We start from the raw sequence: 24,967 nt of genomic DNA on the forward strand, positions 1-24,967 counted from the left end.
TAGGAGGGGCTGCCATTGCCTTCATTAAGGAGGGCAAGGAAGCCTCTACATGCCTTGAACTGAAGTATCTGTACCACAACAGAGATACAATCTGATCACCTATTTGCATCTTTCTGTCAGAGACAGTCACTGAAGAGACCACAGAAAATGAATCCAATGCGTTTTGGGGTACAGACAAGACTTCAGTTCTTTGGTTTGTTTTTTAGCAAACTGCAACCAGCAGGCATTGATGCTGCAGTTACATCAGTCAGATGCCTTCTATCCTACTGGTCCTGTCTTGCTGGAAGCTGCATGCAGATGAGAGATGCTCGAAGGCATCTCCATTACTCCCTCACTTAGAAGCCCCAGAAGTTTTTTAGGAAAACCCATTCTCCAACTCATGCTGATACTGAATAATGGAAATTATGCTTGCTATCCCTTTTGCTTGAAGTGAGCTCTACAGGCTTGCATGAGGTGATCCAACTGCATCTCAACTGATGCAAGTGGAGAGGGCAAAACGCATCATCTTGCCTGCTGGAGACTGAGGGTTTAGAGAGAGGGACAAATGTCTGCTCTTGTCTGTCAGTGCGGGGATATTGCAGGAGCCTGGCTAGGGTGCTTCAGGTGGAAAGTAATCCAGATCACCTCCTCCCTCAGAGCCTTTTGCCCAGACACACTTTTAGATCCAGTGCATTGTTTCAACAGTGAAGAAGGGAAGCATTTTCAAAGCAAATATTGAGGTACTGCTCTTTCTGAGCAGTACTTAATTTACAGAACAAACCAGTACTGAACTCTCCAGGAAAAGAGACAATGTAATGGCAAGGTTGTAAATTGCAGATCAAGGGAGCTCTGTTCTAATATGAAATGTCATTGACCTACTGTGAGAACCTAGAGAAGACAGTTAAACTTTTGTTCTCAGTTTCTCTACATAGATAAACATAAAGATAACACACCTACTTTTTCACAGGAGTGTTTTGAACTTAGGCTTATTTTAGGAAAATGCTTTGAGAACTTGGAAGGAAAGAAGTGCAAAAACTGCTATAAACTGTTATTACTCTAGCTTCACTTTTCAAAAAGGCCATTTACAATGCGTTCATTCTTTGCTAACCTCTGTTTTCTTGCTGTTTATGTGTTTGACAACCGTAATTACTATAGCTCGAAATTGTCAAAGATAGGCTATAAATATCTATAGACTGTAAAGGCGGTTTAAGTGTCTTTTTACTGATATTCTATTAGCAGGATTAGAATTACCATAGATGCATTAGGAAAAAAAAAAAACCACATGTATGAAGAGGAACTATTCATTCAAACAGAAATAAACGGAAAGACTGAAGTAATGGCTTGTGTACTATCTTGTGCTGACAGACAATTTTTTTTTGTTAATTACTGTTTAAATTAGAAACAAAGGGAACTGAAATATTGCTGCAAACATTATTATCCTATTTAACTGCCTTAGAGTCTTAATAGGTAATTCTTTTTTGCTAGGCCAGATGGTTAAAAATTCAAGCACTAGGGAGATATCCAGACACATTTAATTTATCAAAACTCCCTGACTTGCTCTCAGAGCATGGCTTTGGAACCTTGGTTGTGACATAACATATGTGGAATCCTAAATGTGCTTGAGAGTTTAAAGATTTTGTGCCACGTTTTTGGAAAAAAAGCTAGAAGGATTTCAGTCTTCTTATGCTGACTCCACTTTCTGGCATTGCCCAGTTTGGAGAGCTGCTTATTCCCTTTTTATTATTAATGATGTAGTGGAAACTTACATCCATCAGTGCAGCATTAATGTAGTTACTGCTCTCCCCATCTATTGTTATGAGGAAAGGCAGGCATCTGTCTGGAGGCAGAACATCCATACAGCGATTCTTTTCATGATTTCGTGGTAAAAGTGCTATGCTGCAGTCTTCTACACGCAGTGTCGGAGTCACCATATTTAAAGTCTTTCAAAAAGAGTAAACAGTACAACAGAAAAATTAACACAGCAGTGAAACTATCCCAAAATATTTAAGAATAGATCAGCTCATCATTCAGTTTCAGTGGGAATCAATATGCAGAGAAATGAAAACACATCACAGTCAGCAGGGTTTGGAACCAAAAAATCCTGAAAGCATACAGATCTGAAAAATAACCTCAAAGACAGCTGCAGAGTAACCTGCCTTCTGAAGAAAAGACAGCGGAAGGAATTGACATATTTCCCTTGAGTAAAAAGATTTTACTACTACCCCATTGCATTCTTTTATGATGTAGCATAATTCAACAGCAATTAGTGACATGTTATTTTCCCTTTTTTCCAGTCTTTCCCTCCCAGGTCTGGTCTAAAATTCTCATGGTTATATAGAAGCACTTAAGCAGAAGTTTTTAGTATAGCTGAAGTGTATAGCTTTTAGGTAATGCTAGCCACAACTTACCCTAAATTCCTCTTTGATCTGGCTGGAGTTAGTTTGAGGATCCAGTTTATTCATTTCATAGTAAACAGACCTAACTTGAGAAGCTGGAATAGATGTGTCCCCACAAAGACAGGCTTCCAGGATAGCATCATGGATGAATACGTACTGTTCCTGGTAAAGCAATTAAAATAATTACTGACATTGAGAGCATACGCTATTAGTATTTTGGTAAGTAAATGGTTGCCACTAATTCTCTCTGACTTTACCAGCACTGAAGCAAGACCAGAAGGAACAACAGCAGTTCATGAAACTCTATCCCACTCATTTAGAAATTAATATAGAAGGTTTGACTCAAACTAGTTACAAGTACAAACAGAAGTGCAGTAACACTCCATAATAAAACTCAGAATGTTTCTGGTTTCCTCATTCCTCTGCACAGTTCTGTAGGTGCTATTACATAAATGAGCCTCAATAAGATGTACTCCAGAATGAATCCTCACCTGAGAGGAAATACGCATGCTTTTCCTTTTTCTAAAAAACACTGTGAACCTTAAGTGCAGCATAACTGTGCACTTGTTTGGGCAGCAGTTCTTCAGGTTTGTGTGTGGCTTACTTTCTGCATATATGATTGAATAAACTACCTTTTGGATGCTGCCAACCACAAAAGGGCTCTAGTTTTATAGGCTAGAAGAGTATTTTTTCTTGCAAAGCATAAGGCAGTATTCCAGTAGATTAACAATACCTCGGTCTGCACCATGTTAACTCTCCGAGATCGAAGCTCTCTCACGCAATTGTATATGTCTACAACACCTTCTCTTTCTGCCATATCTAGCATGATGTCAATAACAATGAAGCATCCAGTTCTGCCAGCACCAGCACTAAAGTAAAAGAAGAGCACAGTTAATGTTCAGCAGCGTACTGGAAAATGTAAAGTGCAAGGGTTCATCTCGCAGGTACTTGATCAGTGGGATGATTACTGGAATTGAGCCTTGCATTCAGTCATTTGCAGGATTTCAGACTCACATTTTCCATTCTTGTTTATATTTTAGGTATTAAGTTACTGTAGGTAGAGTTCCAGTGGCTTCAGCAACCTATGTGGGGACTGCACAGAACAGGAGAAGCAAAAGTAGGTCCTGAGTTTAATGGACAACACAATGGAGGGATTTCTGTCCTACCTACCTGCAGTGAACAACCAGAGGGCCAGCGTTTGGTGGGCTCTTGGATTTGACCTGCCGCACAAATCCCAGTAGGCCTGTCGCATGGTATGGTACACCGTGGTCTGGCCAGCCAGTGAAGTGGAACTGCCGAATTTCTCGAATCTCATGAGCACCTCTCTGTTGAAAAGACAAGGGTTGAAAAAGAAAAACAAGCTGGAATGTGAAATAAATTGGAGGAGAGACATCATAAGAATATAACTTCAAAAGCCTGAGCCTTGCTGAAAAGCATCCACCCCCTACCAATACAGTCTGTACAGACTGTTGGAGAGCTTTTTCATAGCAGGAGACAAAGTTCAAAGGTTACATATCAACTGGTTTCAAAGCCTTACAACAAAATTGAGTAATTTAGCACTAGATCTGTTAGAAACTTTTAGCAACAAGGTAGACACTCATCTCTATATTTAAGCACTAGGTTGCTTTGAAAACTGTGGCCTTAAGATGCATGCCATGATCACAGAACAGGTCAGCAGCAAGGCCATGAACATATAGCACAGATGACATTTTTTTTCCCCACTGCTCTCCACAGGAGTTTTGTTGCTGACTTCAGGGAACTACAGCTTCAGCATAATTTTCCTTATCATTTGTCTCCTTCACTGGTCTGAAAGAAAGAGCTGAATAGTAAGAAAACTTTTTGCATCTCCAATCATAGGGGCTGTGTTTGTAGCCCTCCACATGCTCACCCTTCAAGTGATTTGCCACAGTCTGCAAGGACATGGATATAGTGAGACAGGTATGAATGAGAAGCTGACCGTGTAAGTAATTTCCCATGTGACTTTCTGGAGCAGTCTGGATATTAGAGGTGTGTATGCTAAGTTTGATTTTCTTAGTGCTTGTATTTCCTCTTCCCCCTCTAAAAATGTAGCTGCCAGTATTTTATTCTCATTAGAAATCCACAGTCCAGAGGCCATCATACATATTTCATAAGCAAACAGCAAAATTATGACATATCATGTCTAGGCTGGACTAAATGTCAGTGATATTAATAACTGGTGGTTTACAGTTTTTCTTCTTAAAGATGTATTTCCTGTCTTGAGCTGGTTTGCATATAAAAGGTCTAATTCTTTCTGCATAATGAAGTAATATAAACTTCCTAATTTATTGCTAGTATGCAAGCTAAAGGAGTCTGGGATTTTCAATGGTTGAGAAATTTTGGCTGTGCCAGTGCTACATGACTGGAGTGGGCTTGGTGTATCATGGAGTCCTGACGCTCTGACAGCTCAAGGCTGGGGATCTGTGGAGAAATGGGCATCTGCTCAGAGGAATATTCACACTCATCTCCCTCAGAAACTGCGACACAAAAAGGCAGGCAAGGGAGAAGATGAAGAGCATATGCGACACTGGTGTAGACTGAGGAGATCACACCCTTGCAACAGAAGTGACCTTATATCCTAAAAACCAACTTTAAAACATATTGAAACCCAGGAATAGACAAAGTAATTTGCATTTTAAGACAGTCTAGCAAACACATTCAACTATAATTTGGTCTCTGTACCCTGGGGATTTTAGAGTGTGTTAGTTAACACATTTTTTGCTACTGTAAGCAAGGCCTCCAACTCCGTAAATAGCTGTGTGTAGGTGGGGTATCCATGGCCCAAACACTTTTATATTGCTCATAACAACTGCCCACAATCCCCCAAGAAACAAAGATCCCATACAAAAAAGCAATGCCATGACTATACAAACTGAGGACTGAAATGAGTACCCCACACAAATTCTTCATGCTGTATGCAGCCTTGATTTTCAAGCAATTTATAAAAAGTAAACTGCCCCTCCAAAATAATGTGCCCAGCTGCTGCACAGACCAGGATATGTCCTGTGTATCTTGTGCATTAGTTTTGAAAATGCTGTCTGTCATGCTGACTGTATTTTTCTCTATCGATAACACTCATCTACTTGGAAAAGGTTTTGCATATAGGGTACTTCTATAATGAGTTTGCTTATTATACCTACAAAAGAGTGATTTTCATGTCTGTAGCTTCCCTGCTAGTTTCTAAACCCAAAATAGCAACACAACTGCATGAATCATAAAAGCATATGCTCAGCTTGGAAAGACTGTATTTTTTATTTTTTCTTTCAGCTGAAACAAACACGAAATGGTGTACCTTGCTAACAAACCCTACGATGTTAAAAAATGCTACAAATACTTACGGTGTTGCTGTATGTTACTATCTGAGTAATTCATCTGAGTTAACTGTTGGGCTGCGAAGGAACTGCTCCAAAGGAACTGCTCATGCACACAACGTAAAGCATATCTAGGAAGTGGTCTTCAGAATCAGAGTGTAATTTTCGGTTTAATTTTCTTAGCGTTATCCCCCTACTCCTCAAAATTACTAAATAGGCATTTAAAAAATAAAAATAAGTGATCAATTTATGTCCAAACAAATCATCTTCTGAATTGTATTTTAGGAGCAGGTATGAGATGTTCATCCACAAATAGAAAAGATGGTCAGAAGGGACTTCTGGAGGTGCCCAACATCCCACTCAGAGGGGTCTATTGCCAACACTAGATCTGTCTAGTTGACCCCTGATGACCTCCCAAGAATGGAGATTCCACAACTTTTCTGGGTAACTTGCTCCAGTACTGCACTACCCTCTTCCTGAAGTTTTTCCAGTGCAAGCCTTCCATGCTGCAACTTCTTTGCCATTGCCCCTTGCCATCTCCCACCGCTGAGAAGAATGAGGAGAATTTGGTGCCCCTGATTTTCTAAACATCTTTGAAGTACTTGCAGGCTGCAATTAGATCTTCCTTATGCCTCCTCCTCATCTCTACCACACCAAACAAGTTCTCTTAAGCTCCCTTGCAACTCGTATGTCCCACATCCTTAATCATTTTGAATGTCAGATGATGTTGTCCCAGGATGTCACAGCCTGTACTAACACACAGGGTTAGTCCACCTGAAGTGCAGAAGTTTTGCATTTTTCCATGTTGAATTACTAAAGCTTCTGTTGGTCAAATCTTCAAGTCCTTTGGAACTGAGGCTCCAATGTTCAGTGTTTCAACACCATCTTTCATTTAGTATTATCTGCAGATTTGATTAGGGTGCACTCTGTCTCATTATGCAGATTGTTTTGGAGAGGCTGAAATGTATCAGCTCCGGTAGGTCAGAAATATAAACTTGAGAGAATTATGGTGGAAGACATGTGCAGACTTGACCTTCCAGTACCATTGGAAGAGTTAAAAAATACGGAAAATAGGGTAAAAACAAATGTACTTTACTTAAACTACACTGACACTGCTTTTAGAGGCTTACTGAAAAACTACCAACTATTAAAAAGCAGTGTCTAAATGAAATCTTTTCAGATGGAGATTTTTTTAAAGAAATAAAATGTTTAGTGCCTTTTATCTCTATCTGTTCTAATGCACTTATTCAAGACAGTTTGGTTATGTTCAACTGTAAAATCCTCTAGGTCTTTTTTTTCCAGTCCCAGTTAAGAAGTGAAAAGCTAACATCAAAGCTTGGGCTTAAATTTGCAGAATAGAAATCAACCAGTGCTTCATCTACTTCAAAGTGTAGCCACCATTTCTCATCTGTTTATTAAAAATATCTAAATGCAAGGAAACAACAGGCTTGAATGAATTCGATGTTCAATATGTATAATGGTAAATATGATACAATATTTCAGTTCATTCAAACTGCATAATTCTATTATCATTACCCTCAGGTTGCTGTATTGATGCATATTTAAGTATTAGATTGAAGAATGAAACAGGAGAAAACCTAATTTCTTTGTTACTGTGGATGTATGTACAGAGACCCTGTTGGGTTGCCTTTTTGGCAGTTTCATCTATCTGGGTGCAGGATTCTTTGATGCTAAAGATTATGTTCTTCAAAACCATAATTGAATACTATTTCATCATTAGAGAGAATCAGTATATGACAGGTACTGCAACTAAATCAAAAAGAGTTCTCTAAGCTAATTAGTTGAAAATCTACTCATGGTGATACTGAGAGAGCATTACTCCAGTGCACCATTAGAAATATCAAGTCTTCCAAAGAGGCCCTTTGTTGTTCTGTAACTCAAATGAGTCGATACATACAATTAAAACACTTCTGTTCTTTAATGAAGTCTGAATAAAACCCCTGAATTGACACAAAATGCATGACACACTCCCTGCTTGTTCTCACTTTCAGTAAGTACCTTATTTGTTAATTGTATGTTGTCCATAAGCTGTCTGGGAGAGCTACAAGATCATCACACAAATTCATGACATTATTCTAATAAACAGTTATATAACACACTGATTGGAACTCTCCATATAAAGATGGATGCCACATGAAAAGTGAAGCTGTCTTGAGAAGAAAATTTGTTACAACTATGCCTCTGCAGACCAGGAACACACCGGCCCAACAGATAACAGTATTCTCCACCACGGACTTCTGAATAATGGTGCATGTAGCCTCTGGTACAGACAGAAAATGATTGTGGGGAACATAAAATGGGAAAACAGCACAAATGTGTTTTTCAATTGATTGCTGGGAGGGAGGCTTCGATTTCTCCTCGGCAAGGAACATCGCTTTTTCTAACCGAGGCAGGGGTCAACAGTGATGGAAAGCACTGAAAAGTTGCTGCATTTAAAGAAAAACACAGTTTACCATAAGAGGGCGGTAGTCGTTTACCCAAAAAAAGCTACAAAACCGGGATGTCAGTCAAAAGATTTAACTTTCCCATACTGAATCTAAGTTACTTAGGCAGATATCATTGTATTTAAGAAAACTGAATTTGGAAACTTACCTTTTCAACTGCAAATGTTCGAATCACATATTCAGCCAGGAGCTCTGTTTCTATCAGGGTAACTTTAATGTCTTTATATATCTCTGTGTCATCTGGCCAGTATTTGCAGCATTTGACCTTTAAAAAATACAAAAGAAATTAAGATTCATTTATTTTAGAAGGTTCATGCCGAATCCGTTCTGTATTCTGGGCAAAGATTTCTGTTTTAAAATGCAATCACGCACAAAACAGTCACATTTTCTGCACGTGGAAACGATTAATGTTTAAGGGATATTGCCTCTTTTTCAGACAGCTTTCAGACTTGCAGGTGAGATTTGTGTGGTGGTTAGTGAAGTAACGCAAATTTGTATGGAGCACAAGGGATAATTATACCCAGCACAACTCAGTTAACAGTAACTGTTTATTTCCTGTGCTTTCCAAGGCAGGGTGTGCCCAGAGGGACAACTACCACCAGAAGGTTTTTTATTCAACCTCTACTCGGTGATTTGTCTCAAAAATATCTTCCTACCTTCTAAAATGAAAATGTGCTTTTCAGACAGGAAGGATCTTCTCTCCTGTTAGAAAAGTATCTATTTTCTCAGATTAACTTTACAAAGGAACTGATGAGACCAAATGGCAAAACTCAACACTTGAAGTCAAGAGATGAGTTTTATGTCTGGGCTTTATCGCCATTTCACGAGATGACCCCAAACACTATGGGTGGGCTTCATCTCACTTAGCTGAAACTACGATGAGTAGGACAAATGTCTTCTAGAGGTGCCTTTATTTTTAACTATGAAAAGAGTCCAGACGACTGCCTTCACCTAGGTGTTTGGCTTCTTGATGGCTAGATAGGTGAGATGAATTCCCCTTTCCCCCATACTGATTTCAGTAGCCTTCTGGAGCTGTGCATTCTTGGCAAATTCATCCTGGGATATGGAGATGGAAAGAACGTGGGTTTTGTGAACTGTATTTCAGATTTTCTGAGCCCTGGTGTGGTCTAGATGGGACAGACTTCACAGTACTTAACGTATTGAAACGTGCACTATTATTCTGCTATTTTTTAAAATGGATGGTTGTGGGGACTGTGTATGATGATGGAGATAGCTGACAGACTTAAGAATTTTCTCCTCCTTCCCATTTGTGTGGACAAGGCGGTGGGTGGGGAAGCTAACACATTACTTACGTATCTCTCTTTTATTCTGCTCTATCACAGTAATAGCTATGCTATCACCACTGGCCATCGTCCAGTAGTGCAGTACGTGCTAGGAGTAGCATCTGTTATACATCTGCTGCATGGAATCGTTTCTATCTTTCTCTCACTGAAGGGAAAATTTAAATTGGATCTTTTAATACATGTAAATCTACTGGTTTACTTAAATATACCCTTAAATGGGCTGGGTAAAAACTCAAGCACTTCAAATATTCAGTGGAAAACTGATAGAAAAATCGTAAAAAATTAAAATTGACAACTGGTAGAGTATTCCTCAAACCATTTCTATGCCAAAATATTTGGATTACTATTACGTCTAGTATTGAGCAAAAGGTAAAACTGATGAACGTGTGTGTAAGCATACAGTGAAAACTGTAATGCATAATTCAAATGATTTATGTATACAAACTCCAGGTCCAGTTTATAAAATATTACACAGAGAGTCAAACCTTGTCCTGTCAGGCAGAAGAAAATACTTTTGTCAGAATTTGTTTCACGTGATGTAGCCAATAATCACGTACAACCCCTCTTTACTGTCTGGACAGAAGACAGGTCTTGCCACATCAAAGTAGTAACATCAGCTGATAAAATAAGATGTTTGTCTGGGCAGGGTCAGTAGTTCTGACCCTTTTTCTGACTCTTTAGCAGGATGAAATGTAAATCTAAATAGAACTGAGTTGAAGGGCTGGAAAAACACAGCCCCACATCAGGATCCTCTTCAGAGAAAAAGTAGCCTGGTAGAAAGCCCTGGCTCCCAGCCACAAAATTATACAAGCATCCTAACAGCTTATTTCTGCTTACACAGCTGATGGAAAGCTCCTAGAGCAGAGCTGAAGTTCAGGTAGCTATAAGCAGGTTTTTATTTATTTCTCTATGCTTGTCTTCAGACCTAGTAACCACATTAGTATAGGCTAAGAAAAATTCTTTATATTCTTCACATTTAATCTGGTATTAAGCATGGTTTCAGTATAACTGGCAAACACCAGGTTATACAGTTCCCTTCCATAGTGAGAGGCTTAGAGCTGGGACACTGAGCAGTCCTCACAGTGCTCAGCCCTCCTGTACCAGGGGCAAGGGTAGACTGCTTCCCCCTGCTCTGCTCACCAGCCAGCAAGCTGACAGGGTGTCAGTGTGGATGAGGAGTATTTTACCAGCCAAGGGCCAAGCTGAGGGCCAATCCCAAGGTGCCTAAATGGCAGGATCTCTGGCAAAAGCGTATTCATCTCTAAAGCATATCTATCAGCTGTAAGCAATGAACAATCATTTCAAAAGCATTAAATGCTGCTGCAAGCGGTTTAGTAGTTGCTGCTGCTATGTATTGTTGCATCTACTTGATATTTATTCAGATCTTATCTTGTTTGCATGTATTTCAAAAAATCCTCTGATAGAAGCTAAGTGGAAAACACTGAATGCTCATTGTTTTGTCTGTGTTGTTAAAATGATCCAGAAAATTCACATCATTCAAATCCCTTAGGCCAGCAAACTGACCCTTTTATAGTCATTGCCAGAAACTCTCTGAAACAGGGTTTTCCTACCTATGGTGAAGATGATTTTTCGACTCTCCATGCAGAATAAGGCAATTCCCACTGCCTCTGGACTGGAGCAGCCCACTGACAACTCTATCTTTGGAGCTGATTCCCTTTTCCTGCCTGTTCGCTTATCCTTTCCATAGGTGGAACCTGAACCACACAAAGATGGCCAATGCACGTAGGAAGGGAGCAGCTGCAGCGGTGATCCTAGTCGCAGCACGACTTATCAGCATGTCTCTTTGTTGCTAACTTTAGCCTTGTTTCTTTCTGATGGGTGCCTGCTATCCTCAAAACAACTCTAGTTTAGTAGAATAAACAATCAGGGAAAAAAACCCCAACCCTGGCTGAATTAAATTGCTCAGCCTTGAAGGAAAACATGCCTGTTTCTAACTTAGTAAGTCTAGACAGTCTGGATTATGACTAAGAACTAGGGACATTTAGAAAGACCAGTTTAGAGGAGCACAGTCCCCACCTTCTTATGCCTCAACTGTTGGACTTGCTTCCACTTTTTTTAAACCTTATTTAAGATGATCCAGTGGAATAATTAGGGAAGCACTGGGGGATGTTGCACAGAAGTTACAGCCTTTCGTGCCTCATGCAGCTTGGGCCCGCAGGGGATTTCTTACTCTGCTGCACAGGGGATTTTGGGCACGGAGCAGATTGGAGCTGAGCAGAAGGATCCATGACAACACAATTTCCTGAAAATTCTCCCAAGTGGAATAGGGGCTGTAACAGCCGTGGGAACGGTGCCAGAGCCGCAGTCAGAGCCACAGACCAACACTAAATGATTCACTCACTGGGAGTGGAAAAAAAAAAATCAACCCTTTTTTTTTTTTTAAAAAAAATTCAGGTTTTTTTCCTACTTTTGGCTATTGTTCTGCAATGCTGCTGCACGTGCTGAACTGTAGACATGGGAACTCTGTGGACTCCTGATGAGCCAAAAGTTAAGTAAACGCTTAAAGACCAGTCTCCCACCTCCTCCAGGACCTCTCAAATAAATGCAAAGGTGTCTTACAGACAGAAGTAGATTAAATAGTGTAGATCAAAATCACAGTTATAAATGTTTATTGGATCAGCGCCTTTATTTGTACAAGGAAAGACAATTGCAGCAAAATAGAATATGTTTTTTCTCATCAAATATCAGAAACACTGCTGGTAACATATGTTTGTTCATTTTTTCTTTTTAGCACAGCTTTAGCTACTGTAACTTGACGAATCTCTTTCCCTTTTTATAAACATTTGGTACATGTTTTACAAAAAAACCTACTAACAGAAGGTTTAGCTAAATAATTGATACATGAATCCAGAACTGAATATTAAATGCATTAGATTTTTTTTTCACACAGTTGCTACCAAAACAGTAAATATCGTCCACAAAGTAGAAAACATAATTTTGAAATCTCATCTGAGCAGAACTATAATTGAGAGTTTGTTCAGATACACCCCACATTTATATCCTAACAATGTGCCAAAAAATACAGATGTTCATCACAAGATGAGATAAAAGGGTGATTGCCAGAGGCATAATGAAAATGCTCTGTTTTAATCTATTCATCCCAAGGTACACTGTCCAATTGTTCCAAACATGTTTATTTTGCTAATAATTTTAGAAATTTGGAGAAGATGATTACCTACTTCCACTCCCTAGCTCCATCCCTCAGCAAAATAGTCTAATGTGAGAAACTAAGAATTAAAAATGAAGGTGGAAAGTTGTACAAACAATGTAGGCAGTGGATAGCTAATGAACACAAATTGTGACTTCCAAAGCTGTATATTTAGCCATTTGGCAATGTGACACATCTAGCTAAAGGCAGTATGAAAGCCAGGACAGTAATTCATTTACTTAGAGGTTTGGAATAGGAGGAATGTTACAGAATTAATATGTGAGCTGGCTGTGAAATATACTTTGTAGTTCATACAGAACAGTTTAAATAACACTGATTATTCAAAGTTTCCAATTTCCTTTGATTCTGAAATATTCTTAGCAAAAAGGTGATATAACTGGCTATGCACTGAATGGATTGTCATTAGTGAAGAGCAGTATTATATATTCTAATTTAAAATTAATCCTGAACTAAGTAATGATGATAAGTCAGACATAAATTTTGAAGTGAAACCTCTAGGATATAAAATGAAATAGCCAACCAAGCTCACTGGTGAAAATTTTTAACAGATTTTACAGATGTAGCTAGGATAACATCATATACTTTTATTTGGCTGACTTGAAGTAAAAGGACATCCAATAATTGAAAGTATTTTTATTTAAATACTTTTCAAACAAAAAATGTATTGTGATTTAAGAACATTTTATAAGTTATAAAACAACCTTTGACAGAAGATAAAACCTAGTCTTTCTTTTCTTCATTTTCTTTGTTTGCTTTTGAGCAAGTCAGTTAACTGATTTATATCTCATTTTACAGTTTTCTAAAAGAGGTGTGGAAGAGTATTGAGAAATACAACATTTAAGATACTGTTTGGCACCATCAGATGAATGGGTCTGTGTAGAGGCAGAAGTCTTTATGCTGTTCACAGCTCCCAGAGGGAGAGAGAGGTCTCCATGAATTTTACTAGCTCAGTCTAACTTCTTCCAGTGATGACTCAGAGCTGATATAATTCTCCACCTTCTGCTGGCCTATGTTGCCCCAGCTGCACAATCCTAGCTTGCCTGGTGGATGCACTCTCATTCAACTTCTGCCCAGAATAGCTGGCTTTCTGGATGTGTCCAGTAGTAGCCATACACTAATGCTTTCCACCTGAGGGAATGAGTGAGATCCCTTTATTCTGGAGCCAGGCACACTGTTAGCATGCCATCAACCTGGTACCTTGGGTTACATGAAATTAAGCTTACAGGCCAAACCCATGGTGTGGCCTTCCTTTGGTCATAAAAAAAAAAAATCAGTCTAGAAGAATTGCTTTAGGGTAATGGTAACCCAAGGTAAAGCTGTTGCAGTGTTCCTGCCTCCACTACTAATACCAACAGAAGAATATGTATTGCCTCTATTTCATTGCTTATGTTGAGGGAACTTTGTCTCCTACTCGTCATTAAAAAAGGCTGTAAATTACTGCACCTTAGTACAGCCCTGGAGGAAAAAAGGCTGAGCACAGAACACATGAGAAAGGTGGTCCCATGCCAAGATTAAGGGTGGTTACAGAATTAGCTGGAGCTCCTCGAAGCCTGTCTCAATGCCTTACACAACTGCGAAATCATGGGCATATTGCTCAGATCCTGTGCTCTGAGGACCTGATGTGCCTGCATCAAGCAGAACAGACTGTGCTCTGAATCACGCTTCCATTCCAAGATCAAAATCATGCCATTAGTTGAGCTACAGAGTACCACCAAGTTAGCGGATTGCCTTCTGGCTCTAAAACCTGATCATATGATGTTAGGTTAGAAAGCTCTACATGTTACTCTACCGGGTAAGGTAAAACTGTGTTGGTGCTTCTTCCTTCACAGGGAGACTGAGAGATTAATTTCACAAGACTGCTGAGGTGAGGAGACTTGCAGTGATGAAGCCATTTCGCTAGCCTTGACATTTCAAAGAACTTGAAGCCTTCTTTTGCTAACTGCACTTATACTTGCATACTACACCTCGGCAGCACTTCAGCAGCTAGCCCAACAAGGGAGTCTATGCATTCGTGTATCCTTAAACCTCTTTTATTTACTTCTCAAAGTGAATTATCTCAATTGGATTAGGGAGCATTAAGATACTAATCTCTGTTGATTCACATTCTTTGAAACACAGCTTCTACTGGAAATGAGAATGCATCAAAACACTGACAGCTGAAATGATGTCTGTTTTGAGTGGCATGGGACGCTGCTGAATGCTTGTAGGTTGATGTCCTGTTTGATGATGCTAACATTGCTAATCTGGGGACATCTTTATTAAATGATTGCAAAGAGTCCATCCTTCTCTTTTGTGAAGAACAACAGCCAATTTTTTTCCCTAAAGGCTCCTCCCCTGCTACTATGCATAATGGAGTAATGCCAATTTGTTATTTCTGGTTAGAAGTCTAGAAAGTTGAAATCTGTTTTGATGACTAGAAGGTTTCACTGACTTGAAAGATTAACAATAGTTTTAAATTATGATTGTTTTCTTTTACTCTCACTGATACTCTGTAAAAGTATAAGCTCTATCCAACAAGCACAACACTTCTGAGAGGTAAGATGGCAGTGAGAGGCTGTTTCAGTAGCGCTAAGGTGTGTGTGTGCAGGCATAGGTGCTATTTACCAGTCTATAGCTGACCTTCTTTCCCCTGTTTGTGTCACATCCATTCTACTGTAGTCAACCTTGCCTCCTTTCAAAAAAAGGGTCTTTTGTGTGCTTATTAATACTATTAGCACTGGCTGTTTTCTAATTCTGGATAATAATTGAGAAACTCTAATTACTGTAATTACTATGCTCCTGGGGTGAGGTTTTATATTTTATAATTATTCCTAGTGATTTTTTTTTGTAAATACTTTGTTATACTAAAAGCATGACAGACAATCATGAGTCCTTGCCATGCATTTATATATCAACCACCTCCACTGAATTTCATCAGTGCATTTCACCATTTATTAATCAGATATTACTAAATTTCTTCCGCCTCAAGCAAAAACAAGGAGTGGGAGAGAAAGTGACTACTGACAAATGACAAATGATGTGACATACCAAGTTTGATTCAGCCAACCAGTCCAACAAGATCAAAGATGGAGGTGGCAGCTAGATGACACAATCGAATATATTCTAGGTCTTCCCAACATAACTCTTTAAGGAGGAAAGAAATGTTTCAATGTGTGCAAATACTGAAATACTTCAAGAAGCAACCTGAGTCTTTGGCCACTACATAAAGACCTTGATCCAGTTCCTGTTGCTTTCCACAGAAGGATCCAGCTCTGCCTTTTGGAGCCTGTACTCCAGAGCAGTCTCATGGAGTAAGCAAGACGTTCTCTTGTGTCTAGTTTCTGATTGTCCCTACACTGGTGGGATAAAAAGTTTTGTTTATTCTAGAATAATCCATCAGTCTCTCAGGTCTTAATGCTAAGTCTCTCAGGAAAAGATGTCTGAACTTACACTACTATCTTCAGTTTGGAGGCTCCAAACGAGGTAGGTAATCCCTCATCCTCTTGCTACCAGGCAGAAGGAGGGGACCTAAGAGATGGGGGAGGCTGGAAACAGGTCCCTGCTCAGGGAGGCAGGAAAATCCTCTCCCGACTTCCCTCACGCTCCATGGTGTCCCTTCACAATAGATTCGGGGCCCTGGAACTTTTGAGTGAAGAAGAGAAGAAGGAAGAAAGTGAGACAAACAAGGAGGAAGACCAAGGTCCACCAAGGCTGGGTCATTCTAGACCAGGTATTAAAACCAGTTCTAAAAAGAACCCCAGAAGAGTCATGGTAGTGGGTGACTCCATTCTGAGGGGTATCGAAGGCCCCATATGCAGAGCGGACCTGCTTCATAGGGAAGTCTGCTGCCTCCCTGGGGCCCGTGTCAAGGACCTCAAGGCAAAACTCCCCGCTCTAGTGAGACCCAAGGACTACTACCCTCTCCTGTTTTTTCAGGTAGGTAGTGACGACATTACCAGGAGAAGTCCTAAAGCAATGAAGAGAGATTTCAGGTCCTTGGGGAAAGTGATTAAGGGGTCGGGGGCACAAATTGTGTTCTCCTCCATCCCTTCAGTTGGGGGGATGGATGAAGAAGAATACTGGAGAACTCAACAGATGAACTTGTGGATCTGAGACTGGTGTTACCGTCAGGGCTTTGGATTTTTCAATCATGGGTTGGTATACAGGGCACCAGACCTTTTGGCATTAGATGGAATGCACCTGTCCCAGAGTGGGAAGAGGATCTTGGGGCAGGAGTTAGCTGGGCTCATTGACAGAGCTTAAACTAGGTTTGAAGGGGGAAGGGGGGAAAACATCAGCCCATCTGAAGTGCATGTATACCAATGCACACAGCATGGGTAACAAACAGGAGGAGCTTGAAGCCATGATGCAACAGGAAAATCATGGCTATTACAGAAACATGGTGGGATGTCTCCCATGACTCGAGTGTCCCAGTTGATGGCTACAAGCTCTTTAGGAGGGACAGGCAAGGAAGGAGAGGTGGTGGGATGGCGCTGTATGTTAGGGACTGTTATGATTGCTTTGAGTACAAGTGTAGTGAAGACAGGGTAGAGTGTCTTTGCGTTAGAATCAGGGGGAAGGCCAACAGGGCAGATGTTGTAGTAGGAGTCTACTATAGGCCACCCACCCAGGACAGAGAGGTGTATGAAATATTCTGTAGGCACCTAGGAGAAATCTCACAATAGCTTGGCCTTGTTCTTGTGGGAGACTTCAACTTCCCAGACATCTGCTGGAAATACAACCGTCTCGGAGATTCCTGGAATGTGTGGGAGACAACTTCCTGACACAGCTGGTGAGTGAACCAACCAGAGAAGGTGCCCTGCTGGATCTCCTCTTTGTGAACAGAGAAGGACTGGTGGATGATGTGGTGGTCGGAGGCTGACTAGGGCACAGCGATCATGAAATTGAGTTCTCTATTCTTAGAGAGGTCAGGAGAGGGCTAAGCAGAACTGACATCCTGACTTCAAAAGGGCTGACTTTGTCTTGCTTAGGCACCTGCTTGAAAGGATCCCTTGGGAGACGATCCTGAAGGGTATAGGGGTCCAAGAAGGCTGGGCACTCTTTAAGAAGGAAGTCTTAATGGCACACGAGGAGGCTGTCCCCAGGTGCTGTAAGAGAAGCTGGCGACAGAGAAGACCACCCTGGCTGAACAGGGAGCTTGGCTGGGATCAGGGAGAAAAGGAGAGTTTACAGCCTTTGGAAGAAGGGGCTAGCCACTCACAATGATTACAAAGATGCTGTGAGGCTATGCAGGGCGGAAATCAGGAGGTCTAAAGCCCAGCTGGAAATTACTCTGGCTTCAGCAATCAAGGATAACAAGAAATGTTTCTAGAAGTACATCAGTAGCAAAAGAAAGACCAGAGAGAGCCTCCATTCCCTGCTAGATGCAGGAGGAAACATGGTAACAAGTGATGAGGAGAAGGCTGAGGTCCTTAATGCCTTCTTTGTCTCAGTCTTTAATAACAAGACTAGTTGTATTGAGGGAATCCAGCCTCCTCAGCCAGAAGACAGAGACTGGGAGAACGACCCCCCCGCATTCCAGGAGGAGACAGTCAGTGACCTACTGCATCACATAGACACACACAAGTCTATGGGACCAGACGGGATACACCCGAGGGTGCTGAAGGAGCTGGCTGGGGTGCTTGCCAAGCTGCTTTCCATCATCTACCAGCAGTCCTGGCTGATCGGGGAGGTCCTGACAGACTGGAAATTGGCTGATGTGACGCCCATCTATAAGAAGGGTTGGAAGGATGATCCAGGAAATTACAGGCCTGTCAGCTTGATGTCGGTGCCCGGGAAGGTGATGGAGCAGCTCACCCTGAGTACCATCATACTACACATGCGGGACAAGCAGATGATCAGGCCCAGTCAGCATGGGTTTATGAAAGGCAGGTCCTGCTTGACAAACCTGATCTCCTTCTACGACAGGGCGACCTGCTTATTGGATGAGGGAAAGGCTGTGAATGTTGTCTACCTTGACTTCAGTAAGGCCTTTGACACTGTTTCCCACAACATTCTCCTGGCGAAACTGGCTGCTCGAGGCTTGGGTGATCGCACGCTTTGCTGGGTAAAGAACTGTCTGGATGGCCGGGCCCAAAGAGTTGTGGTGAACGGAGTTAAATCCAGTTGGCGGCCGGTCACGAGTGGTGTCCCCCAGGGCTCGGTTTTGGGGGCCACTCCTGTTTAACATCTTTACTGATGATCTAGACAAGGGGATCGAGTGCACCCTCAGTAAGTTTGCAGACGACACCAAGTTGGGTGGGAGTGTTGATCTGCTCGAGGGTAGGGAGGCTCTGCAGAGAGATCTGGACAGGCTGGAGCGATGGGCTAAGGACAACTGTAGGAGTTTCAATAAGGCCAAATGCCGGGTGCTGCACTTGGGTCACAACAACCCCCAGCAGCGCTACAGGCTTGGGGAGGAGTGGCTGGAGAGCTGCCAGTCAGAGAGGGACCTGGGGGTGTTGATTGACAGCCGGCTGAACATGAGCCAGCAGTGTGCCCAGGTGGCCAAGAAATCCAATGGCATCCTGGCTTGTATCAGAAATAACATGGCCAGCAGGGACAGGGGAGTGATCTTACCCCTGTACTCGGCACTGGTGAGGCCGCACCTCGATTCCTGTGTTCAGTTTTGGGCCCCTCACTACAAAAAGGACATTGAATTACTCAAGTGTGTCCAGAGAAGGGCAACGAAGCTGGTGAAGGGTCTGGAGCACATGTCGTACGAGGAGCGGCTGAGGGAACTGGGGTTGTTTAGTCTGGAGAAGAGGAGGCTGAGGGGAGACCTCATCGCCCTCTACAGCTACCTGAAAGGAGGTTGCAGAGAGCTGGGGATGAGTCTCTTTAACCAAGTAATAAGTGATAGGACAAGAGGGAATGGCCTCAAGTTGCACCAGGGAAGGTTTAGACTGGATATTAGGAAGCATTTCTTTACAGAACGGGTTGTTAGGTGTTGGAATGGGCTGCCCAGGGCAGTGGTGGAGTCCCCATCCCTGGAGGTGTTCAAGAGGCGGGCTGACATAGCGCTTAGGGATATGGTGTAGTTGGGAACTGTCAGTGCTAGGTTAACGCTTGGACTAGATGATCTTCAAGGTCTTTTCCAACCTAGATGATTCTGTGAGATTCTGTGAGTTGCTCTACCACTTACAAACATGAGCATGGAATACATTCTTTTGAAATAGCTTGTGGTCACACTGATATATTTTTATGAGTCTTGGTTTTACTTTTTAAGTGTTAGTGTGTGATTTGGAAAGTTCTGATTCTTGAACTAAAATGTAGGTATATTATACCATTAAATACTTGTCATTCCCTTTTTGTGAACTTCATTGTGAGTGGAAAGTTGTTGAACCCAGCATGAAGAAGACAGAGGCTTTTTTACAAGGCTGCTTCAAGAGCTGCTTCTTTGTTTAGTTTTTTTGTAAAAGTTCTTATGTCAACCTAGGCCAATCTTAACTAAAAACCGCTTCATCATCTGTTATCAAAGAATTGTTCACGCAACTCAGCAATGATTTTTCTAAATGACTGTGAGACCTCATTTAGATTTTTAATAAACAGTCACATTCTAATGAGGTCTTCATAAAACTGACTAAATATGTTTAGAAATCATTAGCTTAAATTACCAGTACAAAAGTGTCCTTAGGGAGCCCTGCAGATTTTGTGATAAGACTTCTGGCAGATGGATTAGTATAACAGCACAAGTGAGTTCTGACTTTCCGCACAAGCAGTGTAAATGTGAGTGACTGGGTAACAGGCTACTAGATAAAGAGCTAAATGTCCCTCAGGTGGGTTCATTAAAGAGAGAAAACAATCAAAACACATTTCTGTGCCATTTAAATACCAGGTGCACAGCAGTCTGCAGGTGCCAGAAACACTGACAAGGGTCCCTTGCTGGAACACACAAGAGCTTAAAGGGATGCATGGTTTTGACAAGTGTGCCTCAGATAATGACAGATATTGGCAGATGTACCCAGACCCTGCTGGAGGGTAATGTGGGGACTGAGTCATTTGCAGCAGGTGCTTGCATTAGGGACAGCCTCATGGTGATTCCTCCATCCACAATTAAAACAGTCCTGATGCATAATGCTCCAGGGCAAGAAGCAAGTTCCTAGCACTGATTTAATGACTATCCACAGCCAGTCCTGGTAAACAAATACACATACGCCCCCTCAATGATTAATTCATGAAGGACATAGGTTGTGTGGCAAACATGTTAAATAGATATTCCTCTTTCCTGAAAATACAAAGGAATTTTCCCCCTGGGCTTACAATGGGTCAAGAGGGTTAAAAAATAAAAATAATAAACCCCTATAAATCTTATACCAGCAATAGCAACTGTAATAGAAAACTTCAAGCATGGGAAGGTTACAGGGTTTGCCCTGCATGAATGATACCAAAAGGTCCATTAAAATCATTACTAATCAAGGTAGCACAGAGCTTGTGTTAGGGGTTGCAGGACAGATGGTGTGTTTGTAATATGCCTCCTTGCTGCTGATAGTTCCAGCTCTGGGAGCGGGACAGAAGCACCGACGGAGGAGTCACTGCATTGTTCTGGGGCTCATACGATCTCATTTCCACTAAAAGCTCATTTCAATTTCTGCTCTCTGATCTCACCTATGTTGGCCTCCAGAGAACGTGAGAACAAAGTCATTTCTACCACTGCCAGAAACAACAAAGCCGCAGATCTGTATCCCACAAGGACTCTTGCACCCTGAAGAAATCTCCATGGTGGCACAAACTGTTGCTTGCTGCTAAGGGAATCTGCTGCATACCTAAATGTTGCAAGCTGAGGCTGCCAATGCTGGCACCAAGACTGGCGTCTCCCTGGCTGATACCTGACAGTTCACTCTAATTGACACTTTCAAATACTGACTTTAGGAAAACAGTATGTGGTTTCCTGCAGCATGCTATTTTTGTTCTAAGGCTTGTTTATCCCTACCCTGAAAACATTCCTTTTTAAGTTGTGTGCTTGGGTACTTATGAATGTGTATAAAGCCTTAACGAAGAGGTTTGCTGGAAAGCTGCCTATTCTTACAAATCCATCCGTTTTGAATTGATATGTGACTATCCAACTATTTCTACCTTCTTCCTCACTCAAGGGACTGAATTTTTAAAGTGGCCTCCATGATCCTTTTTTGTCTCTGCAATTAGTCGTACATGTGTTCCTGCAGCAGGTGTTAATTGCAGTCACTAATCCCATCTTTTTTATATCTAAAAATAATACTGGTGCCTGATCTGTTGGCAGGCTTGGGCACACAGATAGCTAAATGTTAGGGTTTATATTAACAACTGACAAAGGACATAAGGAAGAATAAATTGAGAGTGTAAAACTGGACTTGCTAAAAAGGAGACAAGATTCGACACCTTGACTCACACCACTAAAACAGTGCTCCCTCTCCTCAGGCAAATGCCACAGGGCAGAGGGGTATCAGTCACTCCATCAGCATGAAATTAAAAACATCTCTCAAAACCATGTGGCTCACACCAAGATATGTGCACTTGGCTTCTTATTTCAACACTTCTATTTACAATAATTGCAGTAGTTGTAATAAAAGCAGAGGCTTTTTTTTTTTTTCATTTCAAATGAAAACTATATGCCCAGTTCCCAAGCAAATTTTCTTGAAAAAAACATCCCAGATGACAACTAAGACACCAGTGCATAGACAAAGCAGTAAATTAAAAGACTCAGTTATTGATGGTTGTGAGAAACAAAGAAAATAGTTCCATTCAATACTTGTGAAAACAAAATTAGCCATAATGACTTGAGTAGGAGAACTACTTCAGAAGTTATTAAGCAAAGAAAGAAAAGTACACAGTATCAACCAGGTAACTCAAGCTTTCCTTTACTACTCAGCTCCTGAAGAAGACCTCCTGGTCAACAAATTTAGTGTACAAATGAGTAAAGCTAATTCTTCTGTTTTAGTCCAAAAGGCTTACAGGAAAGAAACCCCAAACAAACCAGGTATTTAGACTAATATACTATGAAGGATGTGCAATTTCATAGTTTAACTACTTTTCTCAGAAATCTGTTTCAGAATTACTCCCCTCAGCCTCCCTTAAAAAAAGATGACTCCATACCTTGTTCTGTAACCAATTCCCTGGTTTCCCTTAATAGAAATGGTATGTCTGAGATATATGCAAAGATATGATGCTTTTCCTCTTTGGCAGTCTTTGCAGGCTGTGCTGTACAGAATGCAGCTTTATCAGTTACCTTTTCATTGTGCTAATGTTATCAAAACCAAGCATCCAAGGCATGTTTAAAAATAATTGATAATGAACCTCTTAGCACAGGCAGTCATAAATATTTTATGTGCTATACTCTGTATATAAGCATCTTATTGGTCTGCTATTTAATTTCCAAAAGCAAACAGCTTGGAAGTCTTTCATCTTTTTAAATACAAAAATCACTTACCCTTCCCACTTCTACGAGATTAGTAACCATGATTATGCTGGCTGTGTTTTCATGCCATACCATTCTCCAAAAGTCATATATTGTCTCCTGCATTGGTCCTGAAACAATAAATCAAAGGAAAGGTTACTATCTGAAAGTCTCATGATTGAAAGCTTGTCTCTGGGGAACTTTGAGAAACTGTGACTATACACATATATTCATATCACTATCATTATATTTTTCATTTAGGGTCAATTTCTTTTCTGTCATCCAACCTATCTGCATTTAAGTATTTTTCCCCTGAAACAGTGCTCTGAAAGAAAGTTAGTTCTCTAGCATTTAGGTATTTATCTCTGTAATACCCAGAAGTGGAATTATAAAAAATGGGTAACATTACTCTTTCTCTTAACAACTGGATGATAACCTAGGGAAGGTATATTTGGAACGAAATGAGCCTCAATGGACTATGTGGCCTTTCCTGATTTCTAATATTTTTCTTAGTATACACTATCCATCAAATTACCCCAGCTCCTAAATTGTACTTCCTGAAGAGAGACAGAAGTTATAGTTTTTTGCTGCAGTATATCACTTTGCAAAACAGTGAGGAAAGCAGTAAAGAACCCTGGCATGCCACGGCAACCATGTCCTCTGCAGTGCTTTCCCCAACAACCTGTGCGCTTTTGTAGACGAACACACAAGGCTTCCTCTAGTGTCGTGCTAAAGGTGGGTACCAGCCCACAGGAAATGTTACAGAAATGTAAAATGTTGAGAACAACCGTATCACTTTGTGTATGCCTGGTCCTGTCTGTTTCTAGTCTGCAGGTCTTACCCATGATGTCTGGTGTGCCATCCCAATTTTAAACACTGATTTAAAATCACTGAGCCCAGAAGAATAAATAAATGTAAAATACTATCAGGTACTATAAACTTAACATCCATATTGAATCCATTACTAAAGTACCAAACTGCAGTAAACAATTAGTGGCTTATTTAGAGCAATGCCTTATATCAGCTAATTAGAGGACAAATGGATAATGTATTGGCCTAAATGTTCCTCTAGTGAAGAAACCAACACTCTTAAATCATTACAAAACTATACATTCACAGATTTGGGTAGTCTGGCACCCATGTTTTGGTACTCTGTCTCCCTTTGAAAATAAAATTTTCACTCTGAAAGTGAAGTACTTGGTGAAAAATGTAGTAATATATTACTACTATATTATCATGGCAGGGGGGTTGGTTGGACTAGAAGATCTTTGAAGGTCTCTTCCAGCCCAAATCATTCTGTGATTCGATGATATTATAGGCAAGTCAAATCCAAGTCACTATGCAAATAACATCACAATTATGATGTAACTTACTTAGAACTCAAGTTCAAGAAAAAAGATGGTAATAGTCTAAAACTTCTGAATTTTTAAAATTTATTTTTATTTTCAGCAATTTCAAAGGATAATTTTATCATTCACAATTTGCATAGACCATTTGAAGAAGTTAAGTATTCTCCTCCTTACTTTATCTACTTTAAAAAATGCTGCATATATAGTTAGTTTCACAGGTTACCCGATAGTCACTCAACTTGTCTTTTACTTGCTTTGGTAGTTCATAGAACAGGAGAAAAAGTCATTTAAACCAGCAGGAAGCTATGACTGTTAGAACACAAGAAATGTCACAAGATCTTGAAGTAAAAATAACAGAAGAATCTAAAACTACAGTTTCTGAAATTACCAAATTCAAGCTGATGTTGTGGCTGCAAAATTGGACACCTTTTTTTTCTTTTAATTTACAGCACAGAGCAGTTGATACTTTTGTGAGATTTCATTCTGAAGTATGACAAGAGTTAAATCACTCTCCACCATATGGAAATTTACAATAAGCATTTTACTTCTATGGAAGTGTCCTGGATATGTAATACAGACATTGTCCAAGTGCAATTTTGATTGT

The 24,967-nt window shown here is 40.7% G+C and overlaps 1 protein-coding gene across 6 annotated transcripts in view; it reads right to left on the reverse strand.

Moving 5' to 3' along the window:
* The window catches only part of PTPRM (protein tyrosine phosphatase receptor type M), a 506,311-nt gene that overhangs the window by 13,546 nt on the left and 467,798 nt on the right, over window positions 1-24,967 (reverse strand). For all 6 annotated transcript variants that reach the window (XM_074878569.1, XM_074878552.1, XM_074878543.1 and 3 more), the window contains 6 exons: window positions 23,048-23,145; window positions 8,318-8,434; window positions 3,546-3,700; window positions 3,109-3,244; window positions 2,388-2,537; window positions 1,746-1,919 (listed from right to left, as the gene is read on the reverse strand). In XM_074878569.1, coding sequence (XP_074734670.1) covers window positions 1,746-1,919; window positions 2,388-2,537; window positions 3,109-3,244; window positions 3,546-3,700; window positions 8,318-8,434; window positions 23,048-23,145 — 830 coding nt within the window. The remainder of the gene's footprint in view (window positions 1-1,745; window positions 1,920-2,387; window positions 2,538-3,108; window positions 3,245-3,545; window positions 3,701-8,317; window positions 8,435-23,047; window positions 23,146-24,967) is intronic.

Source organism: Strix uralensis, chromosome 1, assembly GCF_047716275.1.
Source record: "Strix uralensis isolate ZFMK-TIS-50842 chromosome 1, bStrUra1, whole genome shotgun sequence".
In the NCBI taxonomy this organism is placed as follows: Eukaryota; Metazoa; Chordata; class Aves; order Strigiformes; family Strigidae; genus Strix; species Strix uralensis.